The sequence below is a fragment of the Lepidochelys kempii genome, chromosome 24, assembly GCF_965140285.1.
Source record: "Lepidochelys kempii isolate rLepKem1 chromosome 24, rLepKem1.hap1, whole genome shotgun sequence".
In the NCBI taxonomy this organism is placed as follows: Eukaryota; Metazoa; Chordata; order Testudines; family Cheloniidae; genus Lepidochelys; species Lepidochelys kempii.
The window spans coordinates 3580286-3600434 of record NC_136403.1 but is presented as its reverse complement, the minus strand read 5'-3'; the positions used below and the strand labels follow the sequence as shown (position 1 = coordinate 3600434).

General features: G+C 50.6%; 1 protein-coding gene across 3 annotated transcripts; it reads right to left on the bottom strand.

Moving 5' to 3' along the window:
* Positions 1–1796: 1796 nt before the first annotated feature.
* On the bottom strand, positions 1797–20097 carry LOC140902687 (SLAM family member 8). 3 transcript variants are annotated; one of them, XM_073323028.2, is made up of 7 exons: positions 19768–20093; positions 10830–11168; positions 9377–9670; positions 8564–8626; positions 7876–7964; positions 5568–5692; positions 1797–4128 (listed from the first exon to the last, which is right to left on the bottom strand). In XM_073323028.2, the coding sequence occupies exons 1-6, from the start codon at positions 19982–19984 to the stop codon at positions 5576–5578; spliced, it is 1119 nt and encodes a 372-aa protein (XP_073179129.1). In that variant the 5' UTR covers positions 19985–20093; the 3' UTR covers positions 1797–4128; positions 5568–5575. The 3 variants fall into 3 exon arrangements, with proteins under 3 accessions (XP_073179129.1, XP_073179128.1, XP_073179130.1); XM_073323027.2 differs by having other exon boundaries at positions 8564–8683; positions 19768–20092; XM_073323029.2 differs by lacking the exon at positions 1797–4128 and having other exon boundaries at positions 5579–5692; positions 7887–7964; positions 8564–8683; positions 19768–20097.
* Between the last annotated feature and the right edge of the window lie 52 nt (positions 20098–20149).

Below are 20149 nucleotides of genomic sequence, written 5' to 3'. Positions count from 1 at the left end.
ACCCACCAGCCGGACACCTGGGAAAGAATTCTCTGTAGTAACTCCGGGGCCTCCCCGTCTAGTGTCCCATCTCCGGACATTGGAGATATTTGCGGCTACATGCCATTGTGGGCAGTCCCATCCTACCACCCCCTCCATAAACTTCTCAAACTCAGTCTTGAAGCCAGTTAGATTTTTTGCCCCCCCCCCGGCTCCCCTTGGGAGGTTGTTCCAGACCCTCACTCCTCTGACGGTTAGAAACCTTCGCCTAATTTCAAGCCTAAACTTGCTGTTGTCTGAGGCTCTTTTACCCCGTCCTGGTCCTGTCCGTGGCCCTGCAGCCCAGGCGTGCCAGCTGTTTGCAGCAACTCCACCCCCCCCGCCCGAGTCTGCAGACCCCTGCAGCGTGCACTGCTCTCACTTCCCTAGTTTCCTGTGGCTATTCGATGGTTGGACCCAACCTGCTCACCCGTGGGTAGCGGCCTCAGGTCTTCGGCTTCTTTATTGTAGCTGCTGCCTGCTTCGCTTGGCGTCTCCTCACAGCGGCTGTGTCCTCGGCCGGGCTGCAGCAGACGACCCCTCATGGGCTCTCCGGCCCATCGGTCCCTGTGCTGGGCCACTGGCTCGTCCCCGGGAGGGTGTGTGCTGGGAGGCGAGGAGGGGAGAGCAGGGGTGGCAGGTGTTGAAACCAGCCAAGCCAGGATGGAGCGGAGAGTGGCCTGGGAGCTGCCTCTGTCACCAAGACATTGGGCAGGGAAGGTTCAACGCGCCGACGCCCACAGGGGACCCACGGCACAGCAGGGTGGCCGGCAGAGGACCCAGAGGGGCCCCACAGCACAGAGTCCTGGTGCTGCCAGGTGAGACCAAGGGCCTAGGAGTAAACTTCCCTTGTAGCCATTGGGGGACCATGTTGGGACCCAACTGAGGCGATTTCAAAACTGCCATTGGGTCATGTCCCTGGGGGGCCCCAAGGGTGGGGAGCAGAGTGGGGGCAGGCATCCCGTCAGGATTTCAGGGAGTACTCCATGTTCCAAGACAGAGGGGGTCACCTCAGAGGCACAAACCCCCACACCAAACAGGAGAGCGAGAGATGACCCCCCGGCTCCTCCGGGAGCGAGAGGACTGGCAAAGGGTTGGTTGGGCAGGTGAGCATAGGCCAGGCTAGCGTAGCATACAGGAAGAAGGGGGCAGGAACGGTCAGGAGCAGGGGCCATCGAGGTTGGGTTTGGGACTTGAAAGGGGGAAATCACTGGGGGGAGACGCTGCTCTGCCCTGCTGAGCTTGTGTGTAATGAGGCAAGCCACCGAAAACAGGAGGCAAGCTCCGGAGAGCCCGTCCCCACTCGTCACCCGTTGGTGAACGGGAATGGCGTCGGGCGGCTCCTACCCTGAAGCTAGCATGGCGCTGGCTGTGACTGTCACTGGGGTGTCTGGGCATTGCTGCTTCTCCCCTCCCCCTGCGAAAGCAGGTAAGGACCCAGCTTTCCCTGGTTGGCGCGGGATGCACAAAAGAAAGAGGGAAGCAAGGAGAGACCAAGTTCTCTTTTCTCAGCGCTGGAATCCCTGAGCATTTTGGTTCGCACATCAGAGGAAATAGCAGGGTCAAGAGACACTCCCTGATCAGCCCCCCGTTCCGAACACCCCACTATTCTCCGGCCAAGGGGGTGAAAGCAGCATCTGTCGCCATCCACCGCAGGTGCGGGAGCTCGCTGCTTCAGGAGAACAGGCCCAAAGAGCTCCAAACCCTACTGGGGTCCCACCCATCATGCAAAGGCCCATTGCCCGCTCCCACCATCAGAAAAAACCCACAGCGGTTGGTTGTAAATTTGCATACATTTCCTTATATTTACATGAAAATAGCACAAATCATCCGATGCTTTATTGGACAGACTAATCTAACCGGGGACTGAAGCCAGGGCAAAAGCAGACTTGGAAACACTTCAGCGGAGGGGGCTACTTCTCCACACACAGAAACCACTGTCGGATTTCCCAAGAGAGGCTCCTGCTCTGTTTTCAGTTATATTACAAGAAGGCCTGGAGTCGCCCACTGAGATGAGGGCCGAGGCTCTGCTCGACTAGACAGTCAATCCCCAGTGTCAATAGACAGGACAGACAGGAGAAAGGAAGCACAGCAATCCTCCAAGCACTAGACCAACGCTGCCTTCCCCCACCAGAGCTTTTCCCAGTTAGTGTGTGGGAGGTGGGTCCGGGATCACCGTGGGCTGCCCAACTCTCCCCATCTTGCATGTGTCACTAGAGAGCCTAACAATCCTGATCCCAGCTGCCCAACCAAATCCGGCAGCAGGTTTTCTTTTCCTCCCCCCCGGCCCCTGAAAGATTTTTGGGCTTTTGATGATTTCTCCTCTGAAGAGCTTCTCTGAACTTAAAGGGGAACTTTCCTGGAACACAGGGCCACTTTGTGCTGATCTTCCAGGTCCTTTAATGTCTGAGGGTTGCTTAGCAGCTCTCGGAGAGGGTTTCCATGGTGTGAGTGCTGTGAACAGCAGGGGGGTGGTACAGATGCCAAATCACAATTACCCCTTTGATGTAGTGACAGCAAGGCCAGGCGCCCAGTAACAGAACACCGTGGGGCTAGCTACCCCTCTCTAACACCCACACCTCTGCCATTCACCTCTACAGGGAACCACCATCCTGTGTAGCATCTTCAGGCCAATACAAGACACGCTCATTGTCCCTCCCGGTAATTCCCTCCTGCTAGACTGTGTCCTTCTCTTCCTTGGCCAAGTAGGGGTGTAAGGGGGAAAAGTAAGACCTTCCAGATCTCGGGGCACCCCACCCTAGACATTACCCCTATAAGTAAGCGGACACATGCTCCCTTTCAGTGACTGCAGTAACTTATTGAATTGCTCTGGGGGGCAGGAAGGGCTGGAAACAGACTCCCGACTCCGATTCTTTCTTGAGGTTGCTCATGGCAGGGCTCAGCTCTGACCTGCAGCTTGTGCCCCTCAGCTTGAGCTTCAGGGCCTTCCCCACGGCCAGGTTCTACCGCCCTGGCTCACTTTCAGTGGCACCTTGCTCTGAGCAATCCTAGCGATCCCAGCAGGTGAAGGCGAGAGTGGCAGAATCTAGCCCTGACTCTTTAACCCGGTCAGTTTGTCTCTCATTAATATCACTTCTGCCAAGTCACCCTCAGCTCCCCGGATCTTCCTCAACACCTTCCCGCCCCAGTCTCAGCCAGAATAGCCCTGGGAAGAGCCTGCTGCGAGCTTGATATTCTGTGCTGCTTTTCTGCCGGCTACGTGTGGCTTTGCCCCTGCGCCTTTCTGCCTTGTGGTATTTGGCATGCAGGGAAATTTTGCTTTTATTTCTTCCACAGGATCCAGAATGTTTTGCGGCAAACTGCAATCTGACTGCCCTTTACTCAGTCAATCCCCAGTACCCTCAGTCAGTCACTAATTCAGACACCCTCCTACCTTCCTCTCCCCCCCTATAGTTCCCCTCCCTGCAAGGCACAGCACCATCTGTTCCTATTTCTACTTTAGAAAACTTCCCTTCCTCCAAGGATCACAAAGAGAACAGGCCCCTGGATCCAATGTCTCAGTCACATGTACATCGACCGTGCAGGGCTAGCATTATCAAACGGAATAGATAAATAAATACATGGTGCATCCAAGTCCCTCACAGCCCACAGCCCTGCAGCATCACACAGCCAGAAGGATGCCTCCATCCCGGGGGAGCCCATTTTCCGACGTTGCTTCTCCACAGTCATGCAGCTAGCGGGCCAGGCTCAGACGTGAGCGGTTTCCTTCTTGGCACGGGCCATTTTGCACCGTGGCACGTGCCCTCTCACCACCCTCCGCTCCTCAGTGGATGGCGGGATTCTGCCCCTGCTGGAGGCCAGTGCACCAACCATGGAAACACAGGCTCCTGTTCCCTCCCAGAGTCTGCTCCTCCGCCTTCACTCAGGTTCCTCCTTCCCAAAACAGTTGCTGAGGGCTTCACACACGAGGTTCTGAAACAACGCGGGGGTGGGGAAGCGTCGCAAGGCGGGCTCCGGAGCTGGAGAAGGTGTCTTCTTCCATTGGGGTTTGTGGGTGGAACTGAGACCGTTCAGCTACAGAGTTTGAGTGGGGCACACGGTGCACTTCAAAGCCCTTGGTAAGCTCTGATACGCCACCACATCTGGTTCCTGGGGGGAAAGAGAGAAGGGCTCAGCACCTGGCCAGCATGCCTCCCCCACCCCACCGCCTCTGTATCCTAAAGCATCGGCATGAAATGACTGATCAGACGGGCCCAGATTCTCAGCTGGTGCAAAACAGCACCTCTCCCCAGAGCTACACTGAGGTACAGCAGCTGATGACCTTGCCCCTCGCAGTACGCCTATTCCTACGCTCCCAGAAGTGGCTCTTTTTATTGTTCTCTTTCTCGTCCCCACTCAGAGGTGCTGGAACCACTGCCACACCCCCTGGTTTGAAGTGGTTTCCGTCATGTACATGGTTTACAGTTTGGTTCAATGGCTCTCAGCACCCCAACAATACAAATTGTTCCAGCCCCCCTGGCCCCATCCCAGCCTGCCTGTGAAGGAGATGGGGTGATCAGCCAGGTGGGACGGGAGGGTCTGTACTCTTCTCTCCCTCCATCCGTCTCTCTGCAGTCGGTGGAAGGTGCTGGGGCTCAGCACCTCTGAAATCCAGGCTCTGCTGGCCAGGTTTTCAAGAGCTCCCCACACTCAGCCAGACCCATTGTCCTCAGCAAGCGAGGAGGGGAGTCTCCATTATTTTCAAGAAGTGAGGAGACGTTTCCATTTTCCCAACGGGAGATGCCAAGTGCTGAGCTCTCTTGAAAATCCAGCACCTCCCGCTGGGACCCAACACTTGCCCCATTCCAGGACACAGGCCGCTTCTGAAATTTGGGTCAAAGCAAAGGCCTTGTCCATCTTCAGTGCTGCAGCGATTTGAGGAAAGGACTGATTTGCAACCAGTTCAGTTAAATGGGTGCTAGCTCCCTGTGTGGACGCTCGTAATCTGATTTGAATCTGGTTTGTGAATGAGTTCGTTCGTCAGTTCCTCATCCCATTCAGCTAAATCGACAAACTGGATTTAAAATGAATTAAGAGCATCCACTCAGGGGCTTGCATTGGTTTAACTAAATCAGTTTTTCAAGCAGTTTAAATTAAGCCACTGTGACTTTGGTTACAGACAAGGCCAGCCCCTTGAGATGTGGCCCTTTGGAGGAGACAGTGTGGCCTAGCGGATAGAGCACTGGGCTGGGACTCAGGAGATCTCGGTTTTATCCCTGACTCTGCCTCTGGCCTGCTTGGCAAGTCACTGACTCGCTCTGTGCCTCAGTTTTCCCATCAGTGAAATGGGCATAAGGATCCTGACCTCCTTTCTAAAGTGCATTGAGACCTATGGACGAGAAACGCTCTGGAACAGCTCGGCACTATGTTATTATTCCCAAAATGTCCAGTTCTGGGTAAACAGCAGCAGCTGTGGGAGAGCATCTCAACTCCTGGATGCTTTATCTGAATCCAGCCTACACTCCAAACCTTTCCAGATCCTCCCATCCCCCAAGCTGTCCCTTGGCCACGTCTTTAAACACATGGACAGAAAGCAGCGTCTCCCTCACCTGGGGGCCTATGTGACCTCCTCGGATGTATTCTCGGGGGTCCTTTGGAGCTGGTCGTAGATTGTGGTGATTAAAGGCTCTTTCTGTGGGCTCCGCTCTGTGTTATTTTCCAGGTGACGTAGGGCCTGAAACAAAAGCAGACACGTTTGTTATGGGGAGGACTTTGCAAGCCATTTTCTCAGCAGATGAATTTGGTAAAAATTCTCCTCCAAAATCAGCAAGGGTTGAACGTGCCAGAGCACAGACTTCTACCACCTGAACTAGCAGAGCAACTCCATTACCTGGTAACAGTTGTAGGTTGTTATCCTCTAGGCAGACCAGAGCGGGACATGACACACAGTGCTGTTACCCTTGCAGCAGTGGACATGGCTTAATCTCACACCTCCAAACTCAAACCTCTACGCTAAATGAGGAAACCCTGGTAGGAACATTGTTTGTATGAAGTGTTTGGTCCTCAGTCCTTGCAATGGTTTGATCTGTCTGTGAAGACCCCACCATGGGTCATCAGCAGGGATAAACCCAGCACCTTCAGCCTCAAGAAGCACAAACCACATCAGCTTGGGCTAAAGGAGCGACACTGTTAACCAATAGCAGTAGTAGGTTGTTATCCTCTGCATACCAGTCACTAGAGGGAGACGTGGCACAGTTGGGCAGCGGGGTTCCCATTCACACAACACTGTCTTGGTGCAGCATGCCAACCGGTGGCTGCACCAGTGCATTCTGGGATCCTGGAGGCACGGATCCCATAGTGCCTTATACTTCTGCTGTCAGCAAAGACCACTGGGTAGCTTCCACCCTGCTTTGCGAGACAGGATGCATCTGAACCCTTGGGACTCCTGGCCTCTCCATCAGTGTATAGACAAAGATGTGGGGGGGGGAAGGGGCTCTTCACATTGCCCACATGTGCATGCAGTGCCTGCCTGAAGGGCTCCTCCATGTGCAAACACAGGCAGATGGCCGGCTGGCCTGCTCCCCTCCTTACACCTAAGCAAGGAGCAATAAACAGGACAGTGCGGATGTGGTGTAGGACGACACACTGCAGGCTCCTAGGGTCACTCTTCACCGCACAGCACAGCCGGGTTAGCCTCGCCCGGCTCTGAGCAGCCACCCTGCAAAGCCCTGCCCATCTTACTGAGTCTTCACTGGTGCTTGCACTCCCCCACCCACCCCGCTAGGACTTCTGGGGGCAGATCCCCCGGCTCTTAGCATTGTCGTGCTCCCAGTCGCTCTGATTCTTTCCCAGTGGTTTGTGGGAGAACTTGTCCGTCCTGCTGGGCATGTAGGGGATTGTGGGAAGGCACTGGAGGGCTAGGTGGGCCGTAGCCTGCAGCCATGCCGCAAAGCGGGTGGGGGACCGGCCTGAGTGAAAGCAACACCCTGGCTCTAACCCACCCCCCGTGGAGCCAGCAGCGCAGGTTTGAAAGCACCACTGAACTCAGGAGAGAGGGTTGTGTGTGGACGGGAGGGAGACAGGGGCAGCCCAAATAAGAGCCAAACAAGAGACATACAAGGGTACCCCCAGCGAGGTACAAAGGTGCAAACGTACACACCCAGGGGAGATCACACTTCCAAAGGGAAGAGAAGAGACATACACACCGCAGAGAGAGCAACCCCCTTCCAGAAAGGACACATGCACCCATTAGAAAGACAGCCCCGGCCCCCAGAATGGAGCAACACACAGAGAAGCTCTACGCACACCCGAATGACAGCTACAGCCCCAGAGGAGATGCACAAACCAGACAGGGGAACGGTGTGCAGCACACAGGAGCATCACGCACACACACAACCCAGCCGAGAGAGAAGTCATGCAGATGCTTACGCACGCCTCCCCGGGTGCAGAGCCTGATGCTCCCCAGAGGAGACACACACACCCACACCCAGCAAAGAGCAGCCACACCCAGACAGAAGAGCGACACAATGGACAGAAAGGAGCAATGCACGTGTCAAAGAGAGAAAGAGCCCACCCGCTACTCCCTCTCCTCCTTGGGCCAGGCAGCTCGTGATTGACAGAAGTGATCATTTCTGCTGGGCAAAACAGCAGAACCTGGTGGCCGTAGCAAGAGGATGTAACTTCCTGGAGCTGCCACAAGAAGGAAGTTTAAAGAGGACGTCAGAATCCCTTCCCCTAGAGAGATCACAGTCCAAACACACAAAGGGCGAGACATCTAGAGGGAGGATCTCTTTCCTACAGCCCTGCCTGCTGCATCACTTATTGCTAATGTCTAATGAAAGAGCCCCGGCCATCCCCCTGCACAAGGCAGTGCTTGGTGGGGAAGGCTGCTGGATAACCTCAACTCAGAGCACTCACCTGGTCATTACCTTCTGGGGGACTCCTCAAGATCTCAGTGTACTGTGGGTCAGACGGACTTTCTTCCACTGGGCCCGTGGGGGTGGCAGCTAAGGAAAGAGCATGAGGTTAAGAGAGAAGCGAGAAAAACCAAGTTCCAAGCAGCCCGGAGCGTCGGGATCTTTGCCACTTGCGCCTCACATCTCTCGTGAGCTGAGCCCTGCACAGATCCAAATCCACAGAGCCACCCCCACAAAATCACGGGCAGGGAATCATGCGAGTCCTTCTCCAGAGAAGACACAATCAGGCATGTTTGATGCTAAGATGCTGAATCCTGGGTACATTTGGATCATAATGAAAAAGGGGTTAAGGCCTTGAATATGACGGGCATTGGGCCTATTCTCCCCGTGGCCAACTCTCATGAGTTTATCATGAGCCTCGCGGTAGTTGGTATGTTTCTTTAAGCCGCAGCTCCTGGAGTCATGTGATTACGGGAGAGTCTCTGCGCTCATTCAAAAAAAAAAGCCAGATTCTAGCCTCCTTTGCAGAAGAGAGTTCAGATCAGAGCCCTGCACAGGACTATTATTTAATCCTGCTATTACGGCAGCGCATCCTGCGGGATCCCAGTCCTGCTGCAGGGCTCTAGTTCAGACATCACATCAGAGTCCAGCCCTGGTGCAAGCGATGGGCTGGAAAGGGCTTTCCTTACCTGGGTCAGCTGACTTCTCGTTGTTCATCCGCCAACACCAGACCGCAGTCCCAAGGCTTAGCACTAACAGGAAGAAAGTCAGCACAATGTACCCTGGCTTCGAGAAGGACGCGTCTGCATCTGGAATGGCAGAGGCTGGAGGTTAGCGGCATCCCGCCAGGGCTTGGGGGTAATGAAGAGCCAGGGCTTAACGTCCCCTAGCCATCAGGCCGCAGCTGAAACAGATGCCGCCGCTCATGGGGCCTGAGCTGAAAGGGAACCTTCAGTGGCTGTGGGACAGACCCATGGTGAGAAGGGGACTTCAGACTCTACGCCCAGCAAGGCCATTTGCTCCCAGTCATGGGGGTGTTATTTGTTCACATGGGGCCCCTCTGAAGAGTAACCAGACCCAACAATGACTGAGCTGGATACAAACCAACGACCCGTTTGATACCCAAATCCCCTGAGGAACGCAGTCCCTTTCTATGCTGTGTAGCAAACGGGGCAGTGTTTCTTAGGCAACTCCTCATGCCCCTCATTAGATCTGCGTCTCCCATCCCCATAGCCTCTGGGCAGCATAAGCGAACGTAGCATCAGGACACCGCAGTGAGGTAGAGCGGCGGGATCGTCCCTCATTTCTACAGACAGGGAAACTGAGGCATGGGGGGGAAGTGGCTGGACCAAGGCCACCTAGCAGGTTAATGGCCGAGCTGGGAATAAAAGTGAGGTCTCTCGAGTCCCAAGCTGGTGACCTAACCACTAGACCGCACTCTCTCCCTGAACCAAAGCATCAAGTGTTGCCATCAACACAGAGACAGGCCACAAGCCCCTCACCTCCACTGCGGCAGATGCTCTGCAGGTCGAAGGAGACGATCTTCTGATCCACAGGGTTGCTGACCGTGCAGGTGTAGGTGGCGTTCCGGGAGCTGGGCAGCACAGACAGCTGGAGCGTCCTGCCATCAGGGGAGAGCTGGTGCCGAGCCGGATCCAGCTCTTGGACTGGGTTCCCTTTCCCCCAGGAGATGCTCACATTTCCCTTCCCCGAGCCCTGGCATTGCAGCGTGACGTTGCACCCCTCCAGCGTGCTGGCGAGCAGCTGACTCCGGATCCGGGGCTGCGGCACGGGCTCTGTGTTCAAAGACAAGCGACATTCAGAGGAATCGGATCCGCTCCGGTCACCGTGACAGCTGATCCCTGCTGCTCGGAGCCCCGACACCCCGTTCACCCCGACCCTGACCCAGGGCAGGTTGGAAGTTCCAGAAGGGAAGAATGTGACTGAGCGCGCCCTTAGTGAGGCAGAAATTCCTCGGAATGCAGGAGTTCTGAGTGTAGCTAAACAGCACGGTCCAGGAGACGGGCCACCTTAGAGCTGGTCTACAGGAGAAGGTGAGGTTGACCCTGTTTTATCCATACAGTAAAACCCCCACCAGGCACACGCCATAATCTTGGAGCTGAATCTCTCTGCAGGACTCTGTATTACCAGCCCCCAACCTTGAAAAAAAATCACGAGTCAAGCCCTCAAGCAAGGAAGATGATTTTTAAGCCAGAGGGTTTTGAAGCCAAACCACACACTTTCCTTGCCTTTGGCGTCACTCCCGTCACCATTTCTAGCTTCTCTCTGCAACCAGGATGAGAAATATTTTTTAGAAAGGAAAGCTGAGATTCTCATGCAGTCTCTTGATTCCAGCAGCTGGGGCTTTAAGAGCCATGCCAGCGAGGGTGAGAATTGCGGTAACATTGTTTGACAGCACTGGCTTTCCTGTGCTCAACGTTGGGAGGGGGAGTCATTGGAGGGGGGTGGTAGCTGTGGGGGGAGGGGAGAGGCTGGAAGTGGTGGGTGTGGCTGAAGCTTTGACTTTGAGCATCCTGGGTAAAATTAAGGCACATGCAGGGAGCTAGGACTGGGGTTATATGCTGCTTAAAACCTTTATTGAACCTTAATAGGTGCATAGACCCCGTGCTGGCCCCTCTGCACAGGGGAGAATTTCACCCCAAGTGCACAAAATCATTTGGCAGTGTGGCCTAGTGGATCGAGCACTGAACTGGGGCTCAGAAGACTTGGGGTCTATTCCTGACTCTGCCCCTCTCCTGCTGGGTGACCTAAGGTGTGTCCCTGCCCTGTGCCTCAGTTTCCCCATCTGCAAAATGGGGGTAATGCTACTGACCTCTATTGTAAATTGCTTTGAGATCTACAAATGGAAAGAGTGAGGGATTACTGTTACTATCAGAGCTTCAGGCACTGTGTACTCCTGGAAACGCCGTTAAATAGCGATTTGTCAGCACTTACCATAGACCGTGAGGAGAAAGGCCTGATCCTCCACAGTTGCTGGTACGATCTTAACCCGGGCCTCATAAACTCCGCTATCGCCCAGCTCCAGAGCCTTGATCCTCAGTGAGGTCTTGTACATTTCTAGCCTCTGCTGAAATCTGTCGCTGGGATCCGGTCGCTCAAACTTCCCTCCATTGAACTCAGCCAGCTGGATCGTCTCACCTGTCCCAGCCTTAAAGCTCCATTCGATTTTTTTCACCTTTTTCCCGGGGGATAGATCCACAGACAGCACGACCGATCCTCCCAGAGTCCCATTCACCAGGTGGCGGGGAGTCGGTGCTTGGGCAACCAGGATATCTAAGAAAGAGGGCAAGGCAGAAATGTTACAGCCTTCTAGCGTGTCACAAGATAAACAGAAAAGCAGCAGAAAGGAGGCAAATCGAAGCAGGGTTTTTAGTTTGCTAAATTTCCCTTCCAGGCTGCATCTCTGTGTGCTCTCAGTAGCTCATCAGGTTATGTCTAGGCTGCAGCTCAGGGGTGCATTTGCAGCAGACAGACATGCCCACCCTAGCTCTAATCTAGCTAGCTCAGGTACTGGCTAGCTACCTGTGTACTCAGTGTCCCGGGGGCCTTGCACAGCCTACGGTGCTGCGGCTTCCCTGCTATTGATGCATGAGCAAGCAAGATTAAAGTGGATCCGTCTACACCTGCCACAATCACACACCCTGAGGGCAGCATAGACACAAGCTGAGAGGGAAGGGAAACGCCTCTGTGACACGTGGCTAGAAAGGGTTAAACATCCGGCCAAATAAATAACCATCATAAGATATGTGGGGAAATAATGTTTGTGGTTTTGTGTACTTACATATGTATGAGTAGGGTGGACAATGTTAATCAGGTTTCAGAGGAGCAGCCGTGTTAGTCTGTATTCACAACAAGAAAAGGAGGACGTGTGGCACCTTAGAGACTAACCAATTTATTTGAGCATAAGCTTTCGTGAGCTACAGCTCACTTCATCGGATACATACTGTGGAAAGTGTAGAAGATCTTTTTATATACACACAAAGCATGAAAAAATACCTCCTCCCACCCCACTCTCCTGCTGGTAATAGCTTATCTAAAGTGATCACTCTCCTTACAATGTGTATGATAATCAAGTTGGGCCATTTCCAGCACAAATCCAGGTTTTCTCACCCCCCCCCCCCACACACAAACCCACTCTCCTGCTGGTAATAGCTTATCTAAAGTGACCACTCTCCTTACAATATGTATGATAATCAAGGTGGGCCATTTCCAGCACATATCCAGGGTTTAAGAAGAACATCTGAGGGTGGTGGGGGTGTGTGTTAAACAGCAGTCCCTGTCTACACTGTATTCTGATAATTCAGAGATCAAAAGAACATCCTGTCATGTAAATGAATTGTAAACACGGGATATCTCAGTATTCATCTCTCTTTGAAATGTCCTGTGAATGGTGGAGGAACAAGCAAATGGCCTTATGTTAATTCTATAGCTAAGTACCGGTGATAGACCTCCTTCAAAGTCTTCCTAATTCCCTTTTGTTCCCTGAGGAATTCCAACTTGTCAAAAGACATGAAATTGTATAAAAGATCTTTGGGTCCTGATTCTGTCATCTCACATCTGCTTAGGCGTCTCATCAGGGAAAGTCTGAGTTGCAAGAGTGAGGTCCCAGTTATGCTGGTACACCCGGAATATGAGATTTGGACATTGAACTATGACCTATGACCTATTTCTGAAGGAACTCTTTGCCCCTACAAAGCTCACCAGCTCTGCTCTGAATCTCAACCTCAGTGAACCGAACTCATGTCTTTGTAAATATTGATCTTTTAACCATATCCTCTCTCTTTTTTTTAATAAATTTTAGTTTCGTATAAATAAGAACTGGCTGTAGTATGTATTTGGGTAAGATCTGGAACATTCGTTAACCTGGGAGGTGACGTGTCCAATCCTTCAGGATTGGGAGAACCTTTTCTTTTAAATGATGAAATAAGATTGACAGAATTTTTCATCATATTTGATGTGGGTACCTGGATGGCAGCCTGAGACCGGATCACTTGAAGGGAACTGTGTTGTTTGGACTTCTGAGTAACCAGTGAGGTAATAAAGAAGCTGTTTTATGCTGGCTTGGTGAATCTAAGTATTGGATTATCCACCAGCTTTAGGGGGGTTGTCTGCCCCATTCTTTGCAGTTCACCCTAATTGAGGGACCACAGCTGGGCCCCCCCAGGACTCCGGTCACAATCACACACCCTGAGGGCAGCGTAGACACACGCGGAGAAGGAAGGGAAACGCCTCCCTGTGCAGAGGGCTTGCACAAGGCATGCTGCACCACTTGAGTTCTCAGCATAGGGTTTCAGAGCGTGCTAAGTGGCACTTATGCCTTCTGTAGTGGCCCTTTCACGGGGTACATTCACTCTTCACGAGTTTTGCCTGAGCCTGCAAATTGTTATCAGGTGAATAGTCACATAGGCCACAAAGATATTTAAGCTCCTGACTGCCCTATAGAAGTTTGATGGCATTTAGACTTCTATGATCTAGACCATAGAACTTAGACTGTGAGCTCCTTGGGGCACGGACTGTCTTCGTTCTGCATTTGTCCGGCCCCTAACACAGCAGAATCCTGGTCCAGGAGTGGAGCTGCCAGATAATAATTACAGCCCCATTGAGATCAAGGGCTTGCAGGGCTAGAGCCACAAGTGGAGACCATTTGGTCAGGGTAATGCATTTCCCCAGATCCAGCCTCCCGTTTGCAGGAAGACGTTCCTGTTGACAAGGAAACCGGCGAAGATTCTGAGCTCAGCTGTTTCTTTTTAGCCCACGTTCATCAGAACCGCTTTGGTCGAGAAGAATTGAAGCAGGAATCTCATCAGAACAACAGCCCCTGAGATTTTGGGAAGGGTTCCCCATAAACATGGCCACATCACCTTGCTTTCTTCGTTTGCCCTAGTAGATTGACAGCAGCGAAGCAGCTGGTAAGCTGAGACCCCCTGCTGAATAATAGCTCAGGGAGTGTGTCTACACGGCCATCATGCACCATTAAGATACATTTTAGTTCATGCTGGTCTGGTTGTGTGATCCTCTGCGAAAGCCTAGCCCTGAAAGCACCTTGGAGGGAGGGGAAATTAATGTTCTATATTTTGTTTCTATAACAACAAATGCCAGCCTCATTAAAAGCCAACTAAAGCCTGCTGAGAAATCTGATATTTCTTTGGGATTAGGCCATGGGATCCCCCCCCGCACACCATCTGGTGCATTTTCAAACTGTGTTGACGCAGGCACGTGTGTGCAGTGCAGGGGAGTTTCACCCTGGGTGAAGAATGATAGCGGGCCAGCTCAGATGTCTTTGCGGAGGCAAAGCCTTCCTTGGACTCAGCTGGGGCATAGGTCCACATGGTGTAGATTAGCTTCACTTTATTGAAGTGAATAGGAGCCCCCAATACCCAGAGGATATCCATCAGCATTGCTCCATTGATTGCTATGGGAATAGTCTGATTTACAACAGCAGCAAATTTGGCCCTGGGTAAACAATAGCCAACACCTTTCACCCTTTAGGATCCCAAAGGGGTTTGCAAACTGGATTGGCTAGCTCCTCCAAGCTATACTCTAGCTCAGCCAGGAGTTATAAGATGGAGGCAGGAGGCACTGGGTGAGGTTCCCAGGCTGTGCTCTGCAGGTCAGACTCCATGTCAGAATGGTCCCTTATGGGGTTAACAAAAACCATCTATAGAAAGGGATCATTTCACCCACCACCAAAATGCAGCCACCTCTGGGGTAGAAGAGGGCAGCTGTTTAATACCACACCTCCAATCTGATTTTAAAAGCTGACCAGGTCTGTTCTCATCCAGTCCTGGATGGAAGGGAAGGTGCTGTAGGCTGTTGGCCTATTGCCCCAGCTCAGGAAAGGCTCCCACCAGAACCAGAGCCCTCTGCTCTTTCAGCCTTTATAGGCATCAGGTGCACATCAGGTAGTCACCTGGCCCCTTCCCAGCTGGGGGTGATCATGCCGACCCCCAGGCCCAACGCCTGTTACCAAGAATCGAGGGAAAAGGGGAAGGGGAAACAGGGAGGGGGGAAGACCAAGGGGTAGGGGGGTGCAATGGGATGTGGCATTCATTGCAAGGGTCGCCCCAGTGGTTAGGGAAGCAGCTATGACACAGGATGCCAGGCTTCCTGTTTCAGAGTAGCAGCCGTGTTAGTCTGTATTCGCAGAAAGAAAAGGAGTACTTGTGGCACCTTAGAGACTAACCAATTTATTTGAGCATAAGCTTTCGTAAGCTACAGCTCACATTTAGGCTCAGATCTTCAGAGGTATTTAGGTGCCTAACTCTCACTGAAATCACAGGTGTCTAAATACCTTTGACAACATGGGCCTACATTGCTCTGTGCCTCAGTTTCCCCATCTGTAAAATGAGGTAAGTAGCACTGCCCTGCTTCACAGCGGTTTGGTGAGGACAAATCCATTAATGATTTTGAGGTGCCCAGATATTAAGGTGATGGGGGGCCAGGAAAGTACTTATGATTTACAGTTTTAACCCTGGTGCCCTGACTAAATTCCAGCTTGGCTACAGTCTTGTTTCACATCCTCTTGTATAATGTTGCTGGGTGCTGTTAAACAGCTGCCCTACCCCACCCCAGAGGTGGGCAAAATGATCTCTGGCTTTAACGTGTTAAATCTTTGGGATGAAAGGTGCCATGTTACTGAATTTAAACCTAGTCCCACAAGCCATGATTTCCCTTCTCCCGTCGCCAGAGTGGATGTGGAGAAGAAACAGCTGTGCCTGTGTATTAAAGAAGATTAAATACCAACATCAGAGAGTTTACTTCCTATAAACCTTCCCGCAGCCCACATTACAAGCTGCCTCTTTGCATTGCTTTGTACACAGCTCTGCATAAGAAGTGCTCAGCATCCGTGGGGCTTTTGTTATGCTGATCCTATTTGTCTGATTTCAGAGTAGCAGCCGTGTTAGTCTGTATTCGCAAAAAGAAAAGGAGTACTTGTGGCACCTTAGAGACTAACCCATTTATTTGAGCATGAGCTTTCGAAAGCTCATGCTCAAATAAATGGGTTAGTCTCTAAGGTGCCACAAGTACTCCTTTTCTTTTTGCTATTTGTCTGAGGCGTCCTTTGATTTTCTTTTTTTTTAAATCTGTGCTTTAAAACTCTTGTGGCTTTCCTGTGATTTAGCTCCTCTTGCATGTCACCTGTGTCAGGCTAGCAGGTTTACAGTAATTGTACAGTGCCTGGTGGTTAGGGTGCTAACCTGTAATGTCTGGTCCTGACTCAGGAAAGTCACTAAGCACGTGCTAAAGGGTCAGATTTTCTCCAGAGCTCAGGGCCAGATGTCCCAGCACTCAGCACTTACAACTGGGGCTGGACTCTCCAGAGGGCACAGCGCGCCCTGGAGAGCCAAGGTACGTAACTGACCATCTAGCCTGATTTGTGAGTGCTGAGACCTTTTGAAAATCCTGGTCTCTGGATAAAATCCAAGTCCCACACACAGATCCCACTGACTTGAACGGGGACCTGGGTTTCACCCACGGCACTTCCCTGAACGGGGGCCTTTGTCAGCGGTCAACAGGCAGCACAAAGCGAGTTGGCTTTGGCTGGGGGCCATTTGCCATGAACCCCCACCCAGGAAGGTAGACGAGGCCCCAAAATCCTACTTCAAGTTAATTTGCCTCATCAGTATTTCCAGACTCTTGGGACAGTTCCACAACTTGAAAGCTCTGACAGCCGACCTGCACCTGCCTGTATCAGGTACTTCTGTGGCCCCAGGTGTGTTTCCTTTGATGTTTCCACAACAAACAAACAAAAAAAACATGTATTAACCACCTAGGCCCAGCTGGGGCTCAACTAACCGTGTCTACCCAACACACATGAACGCACCAGGCCTAGCTACATGCATGCTACTTCTCTGGCTGGCTTCTACAACGCAGAGCTCAGTAAACACCATGCTTTACTTGGTGGCTTTACTCGAAGGCTTGCAAACTATGTAATAGGATACTGCTCTATTCCTGGATGCAGCAGCCCCTGCAACAGTAGCACCTGAGTGCCTCACATTTTTAATTTATTTATTCTCACAACATCCCTCTGAGGTAGGGGAGGGTTGGTACCCCTGTTTTACATATGGGGAAACTGAGGCACGGATAGACTAAGCCTCACACAGGAAGGTTGTGGCCGAGCAGGAAATTGGCTCTCTGAGGTCAAACACAATTTGACTGGGGAAAATTGGGTGAAATCCTCGGTCTTGTGGCCAGACTAGATGATCAAAATGCACCTTTTTGGCCTTAAAATATATGAATGAAAGTTTCAGGCTAGGGTGCTAACCACTGGACCATCCTTCCTCATCTCTGGAATACTTGGCTTTATTAATGCTTCCAACTGTATTTAATTTTAGGGATGTTCATCAAGATCTCTGCAAAACTCTGCACATACTAGCAACTGGTACAGCCACATACATCAGCGGCTTGGCGCAGAACCACCCAAAATTTTTCCCATTGTCCTCATCTGTTGTCAGGCCAGTTTACCAGAGGCCAGTAGCTCGGCTGATGTGTGGGGCTTGCCATGATCCTGACTTGTTCTTTAGAAAAGGCAACCGTTCCATAGCCACATATTTGGTCTCAGCTGTTCTGTTTCCGTTTGCTGCTTCTGCACCATTGTTCAGGGTAGTTTTAGGAAATGATGGGTTGGAAAGCCACCATGGCTGGGTGACTTTGCTACAATGAAATAATTTCCTGAGTTTGTCAGCGTGGTGCGATTTTTATCCTGTTTACCCAGAAGTTGTTTGGAACAGGTTAATCTTGGTAAATCCCTGGTCTCAAACTGCGAAAAGCTGGCTGCTCGTGGGGGAAGAGTGGATCATAACAGAAAGGTCTACGAGTTGAAGGGGAGAAGCATAAATGCTATGGTGCCACAGGAAACTTTAAGATAGATAGATAGATCAGATGGCAGGATAGATAAATAGATGGGAAAGACCACTGAATAATGATGAGAGATAGAGATAGATGTAGGATGTTGTCAAGGTTCCTTCCCCACTCTGAACTCTAGGGTACAGATGTGGGGACCTGCATGAAAAACCCCCTAAGCTTATTTTTACCAGCTTAGGTTAAAACTTCCCCAAGGCACAACCTATTTTACCTTTTGCCCTTGGACATTATTGCTGCCACCACCAAGCATCTAACAAATATATAACAGGGAAAGAGCCCGCTTGGAGATGTCTTTCCCCCCAAAATCCTCCCCAAACCTTACACCCCCTTTCCTGGGGAAGGCTTGATAAAAATCCTCACCAATTTGCATAGGTGAACACAGACCCAAACCTTTGGATCTTAAGAACAATAAAAAAGCAATCAGTTTCTTAAAAGAAGAATTTTAATAGAAGAAAAAGTAAAAAGAATCACCTCTGTAAAATCAGGATGGTAAATACCTTACGGGGTAATTAGATTCAAAACATAGAGAATCCCTCTAGGCAAAACCTTAAGTTACAAAAAGACACAAAAACAGGAATCTACATTCCATTCAGCACAGCTTATTTTAACAAAACAGCCATTTAAACAAAACAGAATCTAACACATCTCTAGCTAGATTACTTACTAAATTCTAAGACTCTATTCCTGTTCTGTTCCCTGCAAAACATCACACAGACAGAAAGAATCTTTGTCCCCCCCCCCCCCCCAGCTTTGAAAGTATCTTGTCTCCTCATTGGTCATTTTGGTCAGGTACCAGCGAGGTTATCCTAGCTTCTTAACCCTTTACAGATGAAAGGGTTTTTCCTCCGGCCAGGAGGGATTTTAAAGGTATTTACCCTTCCTTTTATATTTATGACAGATGTAGTTAAGAATTATCACTGATTTGAAGCAAGTGATCATGGTGTATTTTGTACGTGGATCAGTCCAATTTCGGTCTAATCAAATCACAGCAGGGACGTGCAGTTGTTGAGAGATATTTTGGATCTGCGTTTGTTCAGTGCTAACCCATTTTTGGTGGCAGCTCATCGTTACACCAGACCTTTGTCCTACACAATTGTGCAGACAGAGGAGAACAAAGAGAGCAATCGGGAAGAGCTACATCATGAGAAATGTCCTTTCATCTTCCTTATCTGCACGGCAGAATCATGAACCTGGGGGTTGAGACAAGCATCCTTTCTTTAAAAAAATGGTGACATTATGTTTTGCAGCAGCGTATTTTGTAAAAACAGCAAGTTTTAGGAACAAGATCTCTCTGCTGCTCTGTCTCTGCTATTAAATGGTTTCTCTAGAACTGTGGCTTTGGTGAGAATTATTAGATCTGTGGATTAGCAAAGTGAGAATTAACGGAGGTTCTTCTGTCTTGCTCTACATAAGAGCCCAAGCTCTCAGCTGATATAAAATGGCAAAGCTGCACTGGGTTCAGTGGGTCTACAGCAGTTTACACCAGCTGGGCACCTGGCCCGTAACGTTCATGAGCTGTTGATAAAAATCAGATGATAAATTTGCAGAGACTAACCTCCTTTCTTCAGACACCTGAAAATCAACAACCTAAGGAAGAAATCCCGATTGTCAGCATCCTTTATTTCTTCGGTGATACAGTTATAAATTCTTAAAAAAAACCAACACCACACAATCAACTGGATTAGATAACACTCTGGAAAATATCTAGCAACAAATCTGCAGTGGGTGAAAATAAATTGGTCTAGAGAACTGTTACACCTCTATTAATATATCTTTGATATTCCACTCGCATTAATTTAACATGCAATAACTATCCAATCTGAAAAAATGCATAGAAAGCTGCCATAAATGCATTGAAAACAATTTACTATGGGGAAAAATATACCAGCTGGTTCTCCCTTCAGTCTCCTGCTCTTTGCTATACTTTCTGACATTATAGTATTCCTTTGTCCTTGTGCCAGACTCTGCCCTGTGTGCGTAGAATTTAAACCAGTTCTGGTTCACCTACCTGGAGAAAGGCTGATCAGCGTCACTAGCAATAAAGGGAGAGAGGGTTTTTTGCTGGACACCTCCATGTCTTCACCACTCTCTGGGTGTCTCCGCTGATCCTGATAGCAGAAGCAGATGCTGGGAGATGGGGAGGAGCAACACTGCATCATGGCACACCCTCTAGGGGTCTGTGTATCCAGGAGCTTAGCACCATTATTAATTAACTGATTATCCATTGGTACACGAGAGAGTATGCAGGGCACAGGTCAGTGTGTACAAAAAATCATAACTGCTTCTCTGACGGCTGGATTTGCAACATGGCCCTTCTGCCAGGCTGTTGAGTGCTTGCTTATACCCAAGTATTGATGTCCTGGCTCGTTACGGAATCTTACATCAGGACA

What these genes read in the sequence shown, in the direction of transcription:
- LOC140902687 (XM_073323027.2), bottom strand. Translation starts at nt 19,984, where the DNA reads ATGGATAATCAGTTAATTAATAATGGTGCTAAGCTCCTGGATACACAG. An exon ending in GCTGATCAGCCTTTCTCCAG is followed by an intron (nt 11,169 to 19,767) that starts GTAGGTGAACCA and finishes CCTCTTTCTTAG; the next exon opens with ATATCCTGGTTGCCCAAGCA. An exon ending in GAGCATCTGCCGCAGTGGAG is followed by an intron (nt 8,684 to 9,376) that starts GTGAGGGGCTTG and finishes CTGCCATTCCAG; the next exon opens with ATGCAGACGCGTCCTTCTCG.